This window comes from Balaenoptera physalus (assembly GCF_965194825.1).
Source record: "Balaenoptera physalus genome assembly, chromosome: 2".
NCBI lineage: Eukaryota > Metazoa > Chordata > Mammalia > Artiodactyla > Balaenopteridae > Balaenoptera > Balaenoptera physalus.
Window position 1 is genome coordinate 169,970,876 of NC_138883.1, and position 16,961 is coordinate 169,987,836.

At 43.8% G+C, this 16,961-nt stretch overlaps 1 protein-coding gene across 4 annotated transcripts in view; it reads left to right on the forward strand.

Annotated features, from left to right (window-relative positions):
- The window catches only part of GAD2 (glutamate decarboxylase 2), a 78,147-nt gene that overhangs the window by 6,285 nt on the left and 54,901 nt on the right, over positions 1–16,961 (forward strand). For all 4 annotated transcript variants that reach the window (XM_082452862.1, XM_082452860.1, XM_082452861.1 and 1 more), the window contains exons 5-7: positions 739–829; positions 1,366–1,478; positions 5,383–5,498. In XM_082452862.1, coding sequence (XP_082308988.1) covers positions 739–829; positions 1,366–1,478; positions 5,383–5,498 — 320 coding nt within the window. The remainder of the gene's footprint in view (positions 1–738; positions 830–1,365; positions 1,479–5,382; positions 5,499–16,961) is intronic.

Sequence of the window (16,961 nt, forward strand, 5' to 3'; positions counted from 1 at the left end):
GACAAGACAGTGATGTTGACTGTATTTAGCTTTATTCTGAATTGCAACTACGAAGGAGCTCTGTTGTTTATGATCGAATATTCAGACAGAAAAGAATTGGCAATTAGGTCTGTTCATACCATCCTTAGACAGTCATCACCTTTTGAGTCCAGGGCAAACCACTCAACAGAGTGTCCTATTTTCTCATTTTTGCCTTGTCTTTTCTGATCATCAGCCATTTGTCACTGATATTACTGTGGATGTTAGCATGCCTGGTGGATGTCATGGTACATGACTGATTCCCAGGACAACTTCAATGGAAAAGGATTTTTTAACAGCACAAGTGTAAACAAGAAGTCGCCTGTCTTTGAATAGCTTTGGATTGCACCGGCATTTGAGTTTGCAAATATATTGAAAGAATGCTAGAAAATAAACTAGTGTCCATATTGCAAATCACGATTATTTTTTTTTTATAGGGTGTGTTTAAAGGAAGATTTTTAGAGCGTGTTTTAAGAAATATCAAAACCCAAAACAGTTTCTCTTGTTAAAGGAAATGCTCCTTTGGGATGTGTGTGTGTGTGTGTGTGTGTGTGTGTGTGTGTGAGAGAGAGAGAGAGAGAGAGAGAGAGATGGGTTTCTGAGTATGGATTTCCTATTACTGAAGGATCTTTCAAGGTTCTTTAGCTAGAGAAATCATGTGTTTCGGAAGCATTTATTTTCATTGGATTCATCCTGATTCTGGTGTTCTGTCTAATTCAGGGCATCCCAGATATTTCAACCAACTTTCTACAGGACTCGATATGGTTGGATTAGCAGCAGACTGGCTGACCTCAACAGCAAACACTAACATGTAAGTAGCTAAATGTGTTTTTGTGTAATCCAGGATAATTATTAATGAGATTCCATAATCTTTATTCTACCTCTCATGTGAAAAATCTCTTTTTATTAAGTAGCCCCTAAAATAGTGAGACGAACTTCAGAGGAGTATGGATGTTTACTTTAGCTTAAAAGATAGTCCTGATATATCTTTCACGCAATCAAAGTTATACACCATGTTCTAGACACAAAAGGGACATTTTGGGGCATGTTGGATTTATAATTATGTATAATATGAGAGAGAAATGGGACCAGATGTTGTCTTTTAGATAGTGTTATAATGTTACTCTGCAATATATTTATTCACTGTGATAAATGACCCTTGCTCATTAAGCCAATGATTGAAGCTCTTGACTTTAGGAATATAGAAAACCGAGCAAAACTTTTTTCTCTCCGCTCAGTGCTATAATTGTAAATTGTTCTGCAGATTGTAATTGTTCTGTAGATATTGTAATGATGAATTATTTCTTTGAGTTACAGACATAAAATGTGGCCATTACTACATTTCAGGTTCACCTATGAAATTGCTCCAGTATTTGTGCTTTTGGAATATGTCACGCTAAAGAAAATGAGAGAAATCATTGGCTGGCCTGGGGGCTCTGGCGATGGGATATTTTCTCCTGGTATATGATATTTTAACCTTTCTTTGTGTTTTTTCTTCTGATATGTCATGCCTTATTATGAACCTAGAAATGATTAAATATCTAGTCTGTGTTTCTGCATTAGGTTAAATAGGCTATATATTGATCAAAAGAATGAATGTGATTAAGTGCATGTGACCATTGACCACGCCTCCAAGCCAGCTACACCATGCTTGAATATTAATTATTTGTGTTCGAAAAGAGCCTAATCAGCAATGATATTAACCCAGTACTTCTGTGATCCTACACATAGGATGTATGGATCACGTGGAACAAAGGAAGGAAGATTCCTAATAAGGGAATTCTAGAATAAGGGGATTTCACTCTCCCAAGCATCAGTGAAAGGAGAAGTTTCTTAGAGCTAAAAAAGAGGGTGACGATTTCTTCAAGAGGTTTCTCATTCTTTTGCTTCTTTATGATGTCATTCAATCTTTCCAGTCTTTCCCATCCTGCCTTTTATCATCAGCCATTGCATTCTAAGCTCCGTTATTTACACCTCTTCCAGCCAAGAAAATCAACCTGAGACAGAAAGTCCTGCTTTTGGTTCCTGGGTCTGTGTGCGTGACCTCGGTTTGATGCAGAGATGAAATAAAAGTTAGGAAGGCAGTGGGAAGAGAGAGAGTCACTGACCCGTGGAAAGGAAACCTGGCGTGCAGACTGTCACCTCCTCAGCGGCAAGAGAAGGGTCTTCAGAATGGGTGTTACTGCCCCAGGGCTCAGTCCACGGAGACTGACCCCGCTGGGGAGGCCAGGGCCACACCTGCCATTGTGTCAGGCAGAGCAAAGGCCAAGTCGTGCTCCCTCTTCAGCAAATCTACAAAGACAAGGGGGTGATGAGGGAGAGAGAAAGGGAAGAGAAGGCAGAGGGAGGAAATGGTGATGAGTAACAGCGGCCTCAGGGCCAAGTCTTAAATTAAGCAGCTTTATCTACAAGCTCAGATCGGCTATTTTATTTTCTGTTTTTAAAGCTATAGCATATGTTTTCAGGTGCTGAAGGAAAATGTGTTAGTTAAATGAAAGGGAAAATTTGCCTTTTTTAATTTGAAGTCATTGAACACCAGCTGTGATGAATTTTAAGCTAGCTTTATTTTGTAGGGAACTGAGTATTTAGTGTTCCTTTGGAAAACCATCCCCAATTGAGGGAAGTTTGTCATCATTAACTGGAACTGATGCTCTTAAGGTGTTTTTTCATGAGGAACTAGGTAGGGTACAGAGATCAACGTTGTTTCTACCTTTATTCTTCCTTCTCTTGTAAGATCGGTTGTGTGATTGAGCTGTCCTGAGGGAACCAGGAGCACCTTGGGCTCTCTTATAATGGTTCCCAAGAGTGGGAAGAGAACGGCTGCTCCTGTGGCCCTGGAAAAGGTGACTAAGGGGGGTTGGGCCAGGCCTAACTTACCTGGCTGGTCTTGGGACCCACCTGCCCCAGAAAATACAGAGCCAGAGAAAGACTCCTCTTTGGCAGTTCTGCTAAGCCAGGTATGGACTAAGGGCTGCCACCCTCATCAATGGTGGGGAATGATCAGGTAGAAGAGACTAGAACTTGATCCTGAGGCTCCTTCCTTAGATCCTGAAGACCCACATGCTCTGACCCCAAGATGGAAGCCGTAGATGCCAGGCTACAGTGTAATGTAGACCTTGCAAAATCGGGAGGGGACAAAAGAAAAGGTCATTAGCAACCTGTTTCTGCCCTGCTTTCTGCAAGGCGTTACAGAGGAGAGATGGATCATAGCATCCTACATGTTAATGGATGCCTTTCTGGGTAGCATCCAGCCTTATTCCCGGGGAAAGGGTCTTATGATTTAAGGGGTGGACATAAGGGAAATGACACATCTATGTGCCGGAGACCTGAGGGTCCCATTGCCTGGGACTAGACATGAAGAGTTAGGTCTGTGCTTGAATATATAGCGCAGCCCAGTTTCCTTACACCTCCATCTGTAACAGCGAGAGGCAACATGCTTCATGGAAAGCCCTTTGAGACTTCTAGAAGAAATCTGTTTATGGGATGTAACCCTCAACCGGGAGCCAGAGGGAACTGGAGAACGTCACCGCTCAGGGAAATCTTGACTTACTCACAAACCTTTTCCTATCTAACAGGATTTTCAGAATGTTTCGGGTCTTGTTTTTGCACCCTTTCTCTGGGAGATTCCTGGGAAAGAAGAGCACATAGGGCTCATGCATCTGTCCTCCTGCCTGTGTTACACACAGTGCAGTCTGCTCTGTCCGGAGACCCAGGAGCCTCTTCATCCCTCTCTGGACGGCTGAACCTTTAGATGGAGAATGACTGAGCCGTGAGACAAAGAGTGGGAAGCAGAGTGGGACTCCCTGGACAATTGTCCTGGGAAGTGCACTCTCTCTGTGTCCATCTTCCCCTTTTTATTCCTCTCTCCTTTCTCCCCAGCCTCTCTGAAAAGAACTAGGGCAGCGGTTCTCAACTGGGAGCTATTTTGGCCCCAGGGGATATTTGGCAGTGTCTCTGGAGAAATTTTTGATTGTCACAACTCATTTGGGGGCTGGGGGCATGTAGTGCTACTGGCATCTGGTGGGTAGAGGCCAGGGATGCCCAGGGAAGCCCCACCATAAGGAATTATCCAGCCCGAAATACCCCTGAGTGCCAGGATGGAGAAACCATGAGCTAGAGTGAAACTTCCTTTAAAAGCTGGTCCTTTGCCCACCAGCATCCTGCACCGTCAGCCTTTTAGACAAGGTGTCTTCTCAGAGCAGGCTTGACCTGGATTCTATTTGTTCAATGTCTCTGGGGTCCAGAAGAGGTAGGGATTGCCCTCATTCTGACTGATGACAGAGCCAGGCTCTGGGTGACTACTGACTGCTCTTTGCCAGGTTGCCTGCTTGCATCAGAGCCCAGGGCAGAGACACGGCAGAGATCATGGCCCTGCGTGGGCCATCCCGCTTGGTACAGAGAACCCTCCTGCTCCACAGCCACCAGAAGGGAAAGGACCTCAGAGAACTCACGTGATGGCAGAGCCCGGGCGCCTCCCCCTGTGGGTTGGGGGGCTCGCGGTGTCTTCACTCTGCCTCGTGGTCTCACAACTCCCACACCAGCATATTCATTTGCATTCGCAACAATCTGCCTTATACCTGGTTAGCAAAAATCCTAAACTTTCCAACAATCCTGGGGAGAAGCTCACTTTTCTTTGCTTGTCAAATGAGACTCTACTTATAAGATACAGATCTTATGGTATGAAATCCTCGACAACCTTAGGCTGACACATGAATAGTAATTCAATATGGACTTAAAATTCCCTTTGTTGTGTATTTTCCTATAATTATGAAATTGTAAGCATTAAAATTATATTTCAGTGATGTCATTGAGAGGGAAGAACCATCTGGAGGGAATTAACAGATGAATATGATGAGATGGGCTTGGATGTTTACCCTCATCCTGTAAGGACTGTTAAAAGTCCACCTCATTAATAGCAAATGATCTTTCTCTGTCCAAGTGCAAGGCATTGCGTGAGCTGAAATGAAAAGAAATGTCCTCTCCATGAGGATATAAGTTTATCACAGACCTAATGCAGAATGACCACACTGTCAAGCCGAGAAGGAAGGCAACACTTTTTAAGTTCTTAAAAGCCTCTTCAAAGGGCTCCTAGCAAGAGCAGAGTCAACTGCAATTCCCCCAGTGACAGAGGTGGGTGTGGAGGGCTGGCAGCCATCCTAGAGTTGGGCTAAATGCTCCTTCTCTGGACCCTCTTAGCTAGTGCCTCTGAGTCTGTGGATTCAACTCAAAGGACAGCCAGTAAGAAGGTCTTCTCCTGTGTCCAAGGAGGACTCTAGGTCAATGGAAATAAGGAATGTTGCTTGCATGTGAAATGACGATGTTGACAATGACTAGAAGAGGTAACTGTTGTTGCTCTGCCTTTAGGTGGCGCTATATCCAACATGTACGCTATGCTGATTGCGCGCTTTAAGATGTTCCCTGAAGTCAAGGAGAAAGGGATGGCTGCGGTCCCCAGGCTCATTGCCTTCACGTCTGAGCATGTAGGTGTCAACGTTCTTTCCAAGTTTAAGGTTATATTCCTTAAAGCCCCGGTTAAAGGGATGGTATTTGGAGATACTTTACCCCATGGTTTCTCTTTCCAGAAGATACTTCTTGGGAGAGAATGAGGGGAGAGATCAGCTGGGTAGTAAAATGGGGTGAGCTCCTTTGTCTTTGAAATTCAAGAAAATGCTCAAAGAGAAAGCAGAATGCTTTTACCCCTCATTCCTGTACTTACTTCTCTGTAATAATGTCACGTGTTGGGGGAATGGGAGGAGGAGAGAGGGTAGAGTAACTATGAACTCATTGCATCATCAATGCTGTGCCTGTATAACTCAAAACTCCCAAGTATCCTGTTGATACAGTCTTTCTGTTATAAAGTTCCGATCAGATATTCTACCCTCTTGGTTCCGTGAGACACTTTTGCGGCTGACTTAACCAGAGGTTTTATCACTGTAGAGAAATGGTCTAGTGACTGTCATATCTCATCTCTGGGCCGGATCTGTCTCAGCCAAGCACAGGCTCCTGTCTACTGCCAGGCTGCCGTCCGGGCAGGACGCTGAGAGTTTGGTGCTCCAGGTAATGGTGCTTCAAATTCCTTCCATGGCCTTTAAAGAGTTAATGCCATCGTTCCTACCACTTAGGCACTGGAAAAATGGCCCATCCTGTGCTCGTAAATGAAGCCAAACAGCTTTAGCCTGCCAAGCCGCCATCTTTCTCGCATGTGCCAGGGCAATGCAGCACGCAAGTTCAAAGCCACAGAGCAGCTATTTGAGCAAGGTGTTGGTTCCAAACTGTCCTGCCACACGCGACCTGCAGGGAACCAGAGTCTGTTCTTGACAGGTGTTCGTAAGCATCACCTGCTGCGTAATTCCTAAGATTGTTCCTTCACGACATCTGCTTCAAGGTAGCCTAGAGTCTAGGAAACAATTGCCTCAGAGATTGAAAAGCCTTCTGAGGGCCGGGGAGCTAGGAGATGGGGAAGGACTCAGATCTACTACAGAACTTTTCTTTCTCCTATTTTAAGTGGGGTGTGTGTGTGTGTGTGAGTTCATAACAAGGAAACAAAAGGCAAGTACCAATTGGAAGCCAGTGAATACAGTTCACAACCACTCGACTAGCCATGGAATTAAAGGAAACGAATGATTTATCTTTAGCATCTTTAGCATCTTGCTTTCAGTCATGTTATAGCATTTTAATTTAATGCCCTTTCTCGATTTATAGGCATCAAATTTAGCAGCCTCTGATGTTTTACTTTCCTATTGCTGCTGGAACAAATTACTACAAACTTCACGGCTTAAAACAACATGAATTCATTATCCTGCTGTCCTGGAGGTCAGAAATCTGCAGTGGGTCAGGCAGGGCTGTGTTCCTTCTGGATATTGTAGGAGAGAATCCATTTCCTTGCCTTTCCAGTTTCTAGAGGCTGCTTGCCTGCCTTGGGTCAGGGCCACTTCTTCCATCTTCAAAACCAGCAGCAGCAGGTCTTCCAATCCCCCCGCCCCCATCTCTGACCTCTGCTTCCATCTCCTTCGCTGGCCCTGATTCTCCTGTCTCCCTCTTTCTCTTGTGATTATACCCTGGTAACACAGGATAATCTTTCATCTCAGGATCCTTCATCACATCTTCAAAGGCCCCTTTGCCATGTAAGGTAACATAGTCACAGGTTTAAGGGATTAGGATGTGGACATCTTTGGGCGGGGGGACACATCATGTATTCTACCAAGCCTAGGTCCCCACCATGAGACAACTGTCATTTCTCAGCTTCTCCAAGGGTAGAAAAACATAAGGTAATTTGTCTTCCAATTACGATTTCCCTAAAGTGGATTTGGATCCCTAAATAGTTACATGTTACTGTATTCTCAGACTAAAAAGCCCAGGTGATCTTATATTGGCGTCTTCTTCCTTTGGTTTCCGTGCTGTTTCCACATCCTGAAATGAGGTTGACTGATCAGCAAGTTCCTTGTGCTCTCTGATTTCTGCACGAGTTTCTTGGGCTCAAGTTGGATGTAAGTTCACTCAACGTTGCTCAGAAAGTCCAGGTCATGTGATCTGAGGATAATTTTGCTCTGCCTTTGTTCTTTGATATTGTCAACTTCAATCTCTTTCTCCATTTTCCAAGAAAAGAAAGGTGATTCAGAAAGAAATGACTACAGCAACCATTCGATTCTCCCGCCTCCTTCTGGTATTTCTATCTGTGCCCATAATTACGGAAGAACATTTGAAAATTATGAACCTAAAGTATGAATCGTTTCTAACTCAAAGATTTTGGCAGATGAACTATCCTTCCAATGTACAAGACCTTATATCTGATTGCTATGGACCATTTCCAACTTCTAATAGACACAAGTTCATCTGATTCAACAACAACCTTGTGAGCCCGGCAGAACAGAGATTGTTCTCAGCATTTTTTTTTTAAATGAAGAGGCTGCAGTTAGCTAGGTAGGTAGAGCCAGGATTAAGCAGATTTCCTGATTCCTAGACCAGTGAGGGCCCTGCCCCAGCTACCAGTGCAGAAACCAGATTAAAAGATACAGCGACAGAGTTTTGTAAACCACAGATCATCAATTGCTTTAACATTTTATACCTTCCTGAGTCAGATGTCCACCAAGAGCTTTTTTCTTTACGTGAAGGTGATGCTAAACTGTTCCTTCTCCATGCCCCACCAAAAAAAAAAAAAAAAAATCCTCCTTGATACCCATAGGTTGGGCTGGGAAGGGCTTTTAGAGCTTGATTTAAAGAACTCCCATGTCTCCTGGAGCACTTGATCCCAACCATTCTGGACAGGTGAGCCCTTAAAAGTGAGTCCTGCCTTGCAGCTCCAAGTTGAGAGGTAGCACAACCCCCGTGTCTAGTTGCTGCTGGGCTCCAGACCTCAGGACCATTCCAGCCTATGCATCCTTTAGTACCGCTCCTTCCACCTTCAGGCCAGGCCAGATCTTTCCTTAGTCTTTTCGGGTTTCACAGTCACTGCCCCCACCTGCCCCAGATCTTCCCAGGCTAAAGAAAGAAAATTGCCAAGTCAGTTCTCAAATGCCTTTTCTCCAGGCCTGTTTCCATCTCTGCGTGGAGGTTTCCTTCCTGAATCCCTTGACCTGCAGGGAGAAGGGTGATGGGGGGCTTCTGTGTGGATCCTGTGGGGAAAGGGGAGGCCAATGGCCAAGGCAGGAGCTGCTTCGGTTACGGTCTCTCTTTATGCTCTTGGAGAGTTTCCAAGGCCCAAGGCTTTTGGAGAATCAAATGAGAGCCTTAAAAAACACTTCCCTCAGCGACTGGGACATAGGGAGCTCTACATAAATATTAGGTGACTTGAAAACAACAACAACACCTTGTTTTATGGATGAAGAAGCCAAGCCCCAGAGGTGGAAGATGTTTTGCCCAAGGTTTCGTGTCCAGTCAATGGCAGCATCGGCTCTAGAGCCTCAGTTTGCCAACAATCCCAACACTGCTGTTTCAACTCCTAGGCTGGCTGACCTGATCGCCACTCTAGCTGGCTGTTCTACATTCACTTGAAGCATCTTTTCTCAAATCCTGTTTTCTTCATGTTGGTTATTCTCATGCTAATACAATTTCCTGATGTATTGAACCAGGTCCAGTTACTGCCCTTTCTTCTGTTCTGAGCACAGAGTTTATAACTAGACGTGGTTAGCGCCATAGTGATGAAAATGGGGTTGAGAAACTGTCATCCTCCAGCACCCAGCCAGAAACTTCACATGTTCAGAAAGCAAAGGGTCATCTTTTGTTTTCTAGGTGACACTTCACTCTGTCTCTGCCACATCCCACAAAGCTATCCATCACTTTTCCAGCCATCAAAACAGACTAGAACTTTCCCTAGCTGATAAGCAGGGCAAGCTGTGTTTGTTTTTTCGAATCAAACCGTTTTCTTGAAATTCGCATAGGACTAAATCAAACAAATAGTATTGCGATGAAGAACAGAACATAAATCACTGAGTTGAAACAAGAGATAGCGTTTATGAGTTAGGAGCTCCAAGATGATTCTCCTCCAAAATGTAGAATCACAAAATTGGAAGGGATCTTAAAGATTATCTGGTTCAATACTCATCCTTTGCTGGAATCTCATCAAACTCAGCGATAGAAGAGCTTGGCAAAAATTAATCTGATGACTTTTAGGTCCTTTCTTGAAAGGAGATTTAGAGGAAAGCTAAGATCCCAGCTCAGTAATCCACATCTCTCTCTCTCTCTCTAAATCTTCTGAAAGCCCCAACCGTGAGCTTAATTCCAAATTCCTCGTATTTCCTCGTGTGACACAAGCTCTTCCAGAAATAACTTCACTGAAACAGCATAATCGCATCTAGGAAAAATGTTCCTTAGAATCACAACAGACACTGGGATCTTTCAGGCAAATCACCATAACTAAGTCATTCCACTCTTAACACGCCAGGCTCAGCTCGGGTCCATGGCTCCTGGAACCCGTCACCAGTGTTCTGCTGAGGCCCCTCGTGACCTCAGCCCACTTCCATGGGGAGGTGATTCTCATAATTTGCTTTAGAAAGATGTTTTCATATAACCACACTTTTTGAGAGGGTTTCAATTCCAAAAAATAGACGTCCTTTCTGTTAAAAACAAAAGCAAAAAACAAATGGTGACCCAGGCAGCTCGGAAAAAGCTCCCATGTCATGCTTCTCATTAGACAGAAACACTGACCGAACTTTCAGTAAGTGAACCAGTGAACCAGATTCACTTCACCCCTGGCACCCCGTCCTCCGCCTCTGCGTTCCTCCCTCCTTTTCCTTGTAGGGTCCTCATCACCCCTGTGTCATCTTCTCCTCTACCCAATCCCATCAAAACCTACTCTTAGGAAAGAACCTGAGAGCCATGTATATGATTGTAAAATCTAAGTGTTGCCTCTCCTGGGGGTATTTTCACTGCAATAGGAGACAAAGGAATGAGGAGACATTCTCAAAGAGCAGGCATTGTACTGTCAGAGAAGAGACAAATAAGAAGAGGACGGTCACCCCTCCAAGTGCCCCTGAGGTCACATTCCTCATCGGGTGGGTGATTCTCCCTTGCTCCAAGTGCCAGGTCAGGAGTCACTGGATAGACCTATTTTTCTTCAGGTTAGTGGGTGAAGCCCATAAGCGTTGGAATGGACTAGAAATGATGATAGGCCCTGCTCTGCCACTTTCCAGGACGTGACTTTAGATTACCTACTTCATTTCTTCCTCATCTGTAAAACAGGGATTATAATACCCAGCTCATGTAGTTGTTGGGAAGATGAAGTGAGATAATACAGTACCTGGCCTTTAGTAAACACTCCGCAAATGGCAGCTAACACTGCCCTTGTAACCAGCCACCCACTGGTGTCCCGATGGGTAGAGAGCTGAACGTCTCCAGGAGGCAAGATGAAGGCATATCTGGAGCCAGTTATTTTCTTAAGATGGATAATGGCGCCTCTCCCAAACTACGAAGCAATGCCCAAGGATTCACAGCTTTGGGAGAGTTTGGATTCTCTATTGTTACTTGTATGATTTTGAGATTTTTTTACATGCTCCAATATGGCATATGTTTATTTTAAGACATAAAGTGAATTAACATGTAATTTAAATTTAATTTTGTTTAATTAATTAACAAAATTCTGCTCAAGGTACCCAGAGAGACCTGAGGATGGCATCACATTAGGCTGGAGAATTGGAAGGGCCACAACTTTGTGAGCATCTATTGATGCTGGGCGACCTGTAGGTCCTTCCCATGCAGTAGCTACACTTCTCACACCAACAAGAGAGGGATTCATCCTTGCAGCTGAGCAAACAGTGGTTCAGAATGAGAGAATAACTTGACTAACTAGAGCCAGGTCATTTTATCTCAAATGACCTTTTGTTTTTTAAAAAATTTTTTTTAAATTGAAGTATAGTTGATTTACAATGTTGTGTTAATTTCTGCTCTACAGCAAAGTGATTCAGTTATATATATAATCTTTTTCATATTATTTTCCATTATGGTTTATCACAAGATATTGAATATAGTTCCCTGTGCTATACAGTAGGACCTTGTTGTTTATCCATTCTATATATAATAGTTTGCATCTACTAATTCCTAAGTCCCAATCCATCCCTCCCCACCTCCGCCTCCTTGGTAACCACAAATCTGTTCTCTATGTCTGTGAGTCTGTTTCTGTGTCATAGATAAGTTCATTTGTGTCATATTTTAGATTCCACATATAAGTGATACCATATGGTATCTGTCTTTCTCCGTCTGACTTACTTCACTTAGTGTGATAATCTCTAGGTCCACCCATGTTGCTGCAGGTGGCATTATTTCATTTTTTTTTTAATGGCTAATGTTCCATTGTTTTTATGTACCACATCTTCTTTATCCATTCATCTGTTGATGGACATTTAGGTTGTTTCCATGCCAAATGACCTCTTTCCACTACACATTTTCATTTCACTCTTCTCAGGATCCTACAATCATGGAAATAATTGCTTTCATGTGACTGCATACATGCTTAGTGCTGGTGTTCATGTTTGACACCACACATGCCCGTTGGGTCTACTTAATCCTGGTACACACCATTCCTTTCTTTTAAAATATACTTAGGGCACAAACTCACAGTGGGGTAACTTTAAACTATAGCTTTGAGGGCAAATAATAAGGTAGCAGCTTCACAGAAATGCCTTGTGTGCAGAGCCATGTCACCTCTGACTCACATGGGTCTCTAAGAACGTGGCGGGCAATCCCCTGCCCTCCAAATCACGATCATTAGAAATGAATGAGGCGGTCTCCCAGAGTACAAGCTTCTTTGTACGTCAGATGCTTTCAAAAGCAGGGTGCCCTTTTTGACCATTTGATGAGCAGAAGCAAGAACAAGAGCTACCAGTTTCTCTGAGACAGTATAGGAGGCAAACTAGGGGGTGTCGGGAAGGGGTGTGGAGAAGTAGGAGGACAGGGAAAGACTATTGGTTCAGTCATCGATGATGGGGGAGGCGGCTCCAGGGTATGGGGAGGGGTTAAAGGAGCAGATTCCGGCTCTTTCATAGGTTGGACTTCAAGATTTCCTTGCTGGGCATCCATGATGTGTAACGATGCGTAATACATCTGCCTGTGTTCTGTGTTCCTACACACACGTGCCATTCACTCCACCCACAAAGGGAAAGGCTGTTGGTAGAAAAGGATCAAATCCAAGGACAATCGATAGACCTTAGAGCTAAGAGGTAAAGCTTTGATAGACTGTCAGAAGAGTTAGGAGCTGAGTATTCCAGCCCAGTGTGTCCTTTTTCTTTGTTTGAAGTCTTTGGGTTGCTTCTTTCTTTCCCCCAAGCAGCTCGTCTGGTTAGAAGGGCCTACAACTGCTTCCTGCTTGGGAAGGACCCCGTGGGAGGCTGTCTGGGGTGGGTACCAAGAAGACCTCTGGACATGCTTTTATTTTATTTTATTTTTGTTGTTGTTGTTTCAACTATTACCCTTCATTATAATTATCACTATTATAAGTGAATATGCAAATATCCATAGAACAATTTCTTTTAAAAAAATTTTTATTGGAGTGTAGTTGATTTACAACCTTGTGTTAGTTTCAGGTGTACAGCAAAGTGAATCAGTTATACATATACATATCACCACTTGGATGTGCTTTTAGAATAGGCCATAGATAAGAGGCATCGGGGTCCATTTAGCCCGCCATCATCTGGCCCACACGTCAACATTGTGGCCAGAGATTTATGGCAGCAAATAGTGGATATTTCCCTGAACTTGTTCTCTGCGCACATGGTCAAATTCAACAGATGCTTGTTAACTATTTCAACAAAGTCTTTGCCCTCGTGCAGCCTATCCTAGTAGGGGAAGGACAGTAGACTAATAAATATCTACTCTCATGTCAGGTGGTGACAAGATAGTGGCATGATAATGGGCTATTTTGCAACATGGTCGTGAAAGGTGTCTGTGGAGGTGATCTACAGCAGAGACCTGCATCGAATGAGGCAGGGAGCCACATGCATAGATGAGGGAAGGGTTTTCCAAGAAATGGAACAGCAAGTAAAGAGGTCCAGAGGCAAGAACAAATTTAGCAAGCTCAAGATGAGGTAGGGGCGATAGCTGGCTACTGCGGGCTGTCTTGATCATTTTTGTGTCCCCGGAGCCTCATACGCTTTCCCTGAAACCCTGCGGCCCACAAGGCAGCTGAAACTGAGCCTCGGTTAAATATCTGGATGTGACCAACAATGGCTTGAAAGAATTAAGGCGGCTTTCTAAACTGCTTATCTCAATTGTAATAGAGGAGGAGAAACCGGCATGGCAAGAGACTTGAAATGCTTTGTCTCAGAGCTTTCTACCATTCCCCTTACTCTCCCACCATCCCTAAAGATAGGAGACATTTATTGTCCCCATTAAAGACGAAAGATCCCTAGGCATATTCTCCAGTCTTGGGGATGGGTGGGAGGGGCTGTCATTCTCACGCCTTCTTACTCTGGATAATCTCATCCCACTCAAGCCCCAAAAACTTGCTTCTTTTAAAATTACAACTATTCTATAACTGTAAAATCCCATATTTAATTGCACCCAGTTAAAATATCAGCTGAATTATGTAGCCCGTATCTAGATTAATTATGATATTTTTTAAAAGATGGAGAAATTAATCTTCAACCTTGAGTTTTTCATTTAGTGTAAAATAAAAATCATATGGGTTTTAACGTCTGTTACCCTTGAATAGAAATATGATTTAGTCCTAAGTAACCACTAGATTCTATGAGGAGTCTATGTTATTTTTCCAGAATCAGGGTGGGGGAGGAGGCTCTTCATTAACTCATCCCCCAGCCATTCCATTGATGAACAACTGACCATTACAAGAGCCCTGATGATTTGGGGATGCAACAGAATCCTTGTAGCTTCCAATTTGTGTTCATGGTTTTACCTTCTGAAGTCACCCGGGGCATCTACCCCCATCCTGGCACAGCCCTTCAGATGTGAACCCGCCATGCCACGTGTCCCTAACTCCCTCTGCCTGTGACCAAGCATCCTCTGAGCTCTCTAGATACCTGGTTCCCAGGGTCCTCAGCCTCCAGGACGCTGCCCTCTGCTCTGATCTATCAACAAGTGGTTCCATTAAACATGGTGCCAAGCAGTAAGAATGATTCTCCTCGCATGTTCTCACCAGCACAGGGAGTCCTGCCATTTAAGCTGTCTTCACGGTTTCTTCGTCACTAGGAAGTGTCTTTTTTTTTTCCACTCAAGTGCCTTCTCTCTTAGGTCCCTGGCTATTTATGGATAACATTTAGCTATTTCCCTGCTCCCTCTCCTGAAAATGTAACCAAACTCACTGTTTGGTACCTAATTTTCTTTTTCATTCCTTTGTTCCCCATTGTGAAGCTTCCTGTTCCGGCATGTGTTTTTCCTTTAAATGTGCGGCATTTGGGATGGTGACCCATTATGCTGGGCAATTGCTCCTCGTTTGAGAATCCCCACTCTTCCTCATTAAAGACCAGACAAGACTACGTCCTCGCATTGACCGGGCGCACCAGATCTCTTACTTACCCCCGGGGGGCCGTTTAGCTGTTTAGTGCTGTCAGAAGTTCAGGAAGGAAAAAAAACAGAAACAAAACCAATGAATCACCAAAGTCATAATTAGTAAAAGTTTATGGTACACACGTTACCAAATCCAAGCTCAGTCTGCCTGCTGCACGACAGGCCAATAATTGGGAGACAAGGTGCTGAGGCAAGGAGTAGCGACTTCATTCAGAAAGCCAGGTGTCTGAGAAGATGGCGGACTAGCATCCCAGAACAGCAACTTATTGGGGTCTGGATGTGTTTCTTTTATAGAACAGAGAGGGGGAGGAGGTGAGGAAGTAAAGTAAAAAGGCCATAAGTCTTGCAAAATATCTCCTGGCTTGGCCAGCATTGGGGAGGGGATGTGTTAATTTCTTCTTTTCTGTAGCCTTTCACAGGTGGGCAGGGTCAGAATGTCTCCCTGTGAGCTGAACGGAGGCACTTTAGTTTAACATTCAGGCAGAGGGGCAGGGTTCCTGAGGCAGGCCATTATGTATGCTTACAGTTATAGATAACATCCTTCTACTGATTACAGTAACAAAAGCAACGAAAAGCAAAGGTTAAAATAAAAGAAACAGATCCAACATGGAGTCAGATTTTGCTCTTCCCTGTTACACACATACCGAAAAGACAGTTTGCAAACCATGAGCACTCCAGCCAAAACGTGGAAGGAGACTCAGAGGTAGATTTTACAAAGCAGCTTATATAACGTGGAGGCAGTGACTGCTGATTCTTCCCAGTGATTGGTTGCAATATTAGAATTTTCTTAAATGAAAGGGAATTGGTTAGTGGTTCCCTCATATGAATCGGGGAGAACAATTTAAGTCTCACGATTTTCAGAGGCGTTAAGTGAGAAGTGACCCAGGTCAAGTGAGCCTCACTTGTCTTGCAAAATCAGCTAAATTAAGCTTTGCTTCTCTGACTAAACTGGTTTTGTCTGCTCAGGGAATTTTCAAGTCTCCGTTTGTGTTTGATTTTAACAGTGCTTACGCGCTCATTCACTGAGGGGCCTAATTTGGGTAGTGCGTGCTTGCTCAGTGGGGCAGCTGGCACCTCGATTCTGTGCCCTCCTGGCAGAAACAGACTTAGTGCTGTTTTCCCCTGAGCAGCTTCTTTCTGGGGTGGCCCAGGGATCCAGTAACTATGTAAGAGAGAACACTTTTTTTTTTTGGTGGAGGAGTCATGTATCTTTCCAATTAAGCTTTCCTAGTTCCCAAGTATCTTCCTAAGGATTCTCCATGTTGTCTTCCTAAGGTTGTAAAATGAGACCAATGATCTTTTCCCATCTCTACTCTTAGCTACACGGGGCTTTTAGAGCTCCTCTATTCAGTGCCTCATTTATTGGTTTATACTATTGGCTGCTGTTATAAATGTGATTCCTTCTTGCTTACTAGCCACACCCCCTAGAAATATGCATGTTAACAGTTCCTAGGCTGCATATTTAAGAACTCAGAGGAGCCATTGACATATATACACTATTGATACTATGTATAAAATAGATAACTAATGAGAACCTACTGTATAGCACAGGGAACTCTACTCAGTGCTCTGTGGTGACGGAAATGGGAAGGAAATCCAAAAAAGAGGGGATATATGTGTACGTGTAGCTGATTTACTTTGCTGTACAGCAGAAACTCACACAGCATTGTAAAGCAACTATACTCCAATAAAAATTAATTTAAAAAAAGAAAAAGAATTCAGAGTCGAAAGCAGGCATTCGAGGAGAGTACACTCTGGAGGCATCATTTAAAATTGCAGTCAGCAGCCCTTTGGTGATGTAAATTGAGGAAGCAGTTCTCCTTTTGGACAGCTTAATGATCTGTAGTTAATAGTAAGAGGCTGCTCACAGATGCAGTACAGCTGGGCTAGGTTAGCCCCTCTCCACTCTCCAGATTGCACAGTGATTACAGCCACCGAGATTCGGATCCTTCCCTGGAATCAATAACCAAAATCACAAACAAAGATTCAGT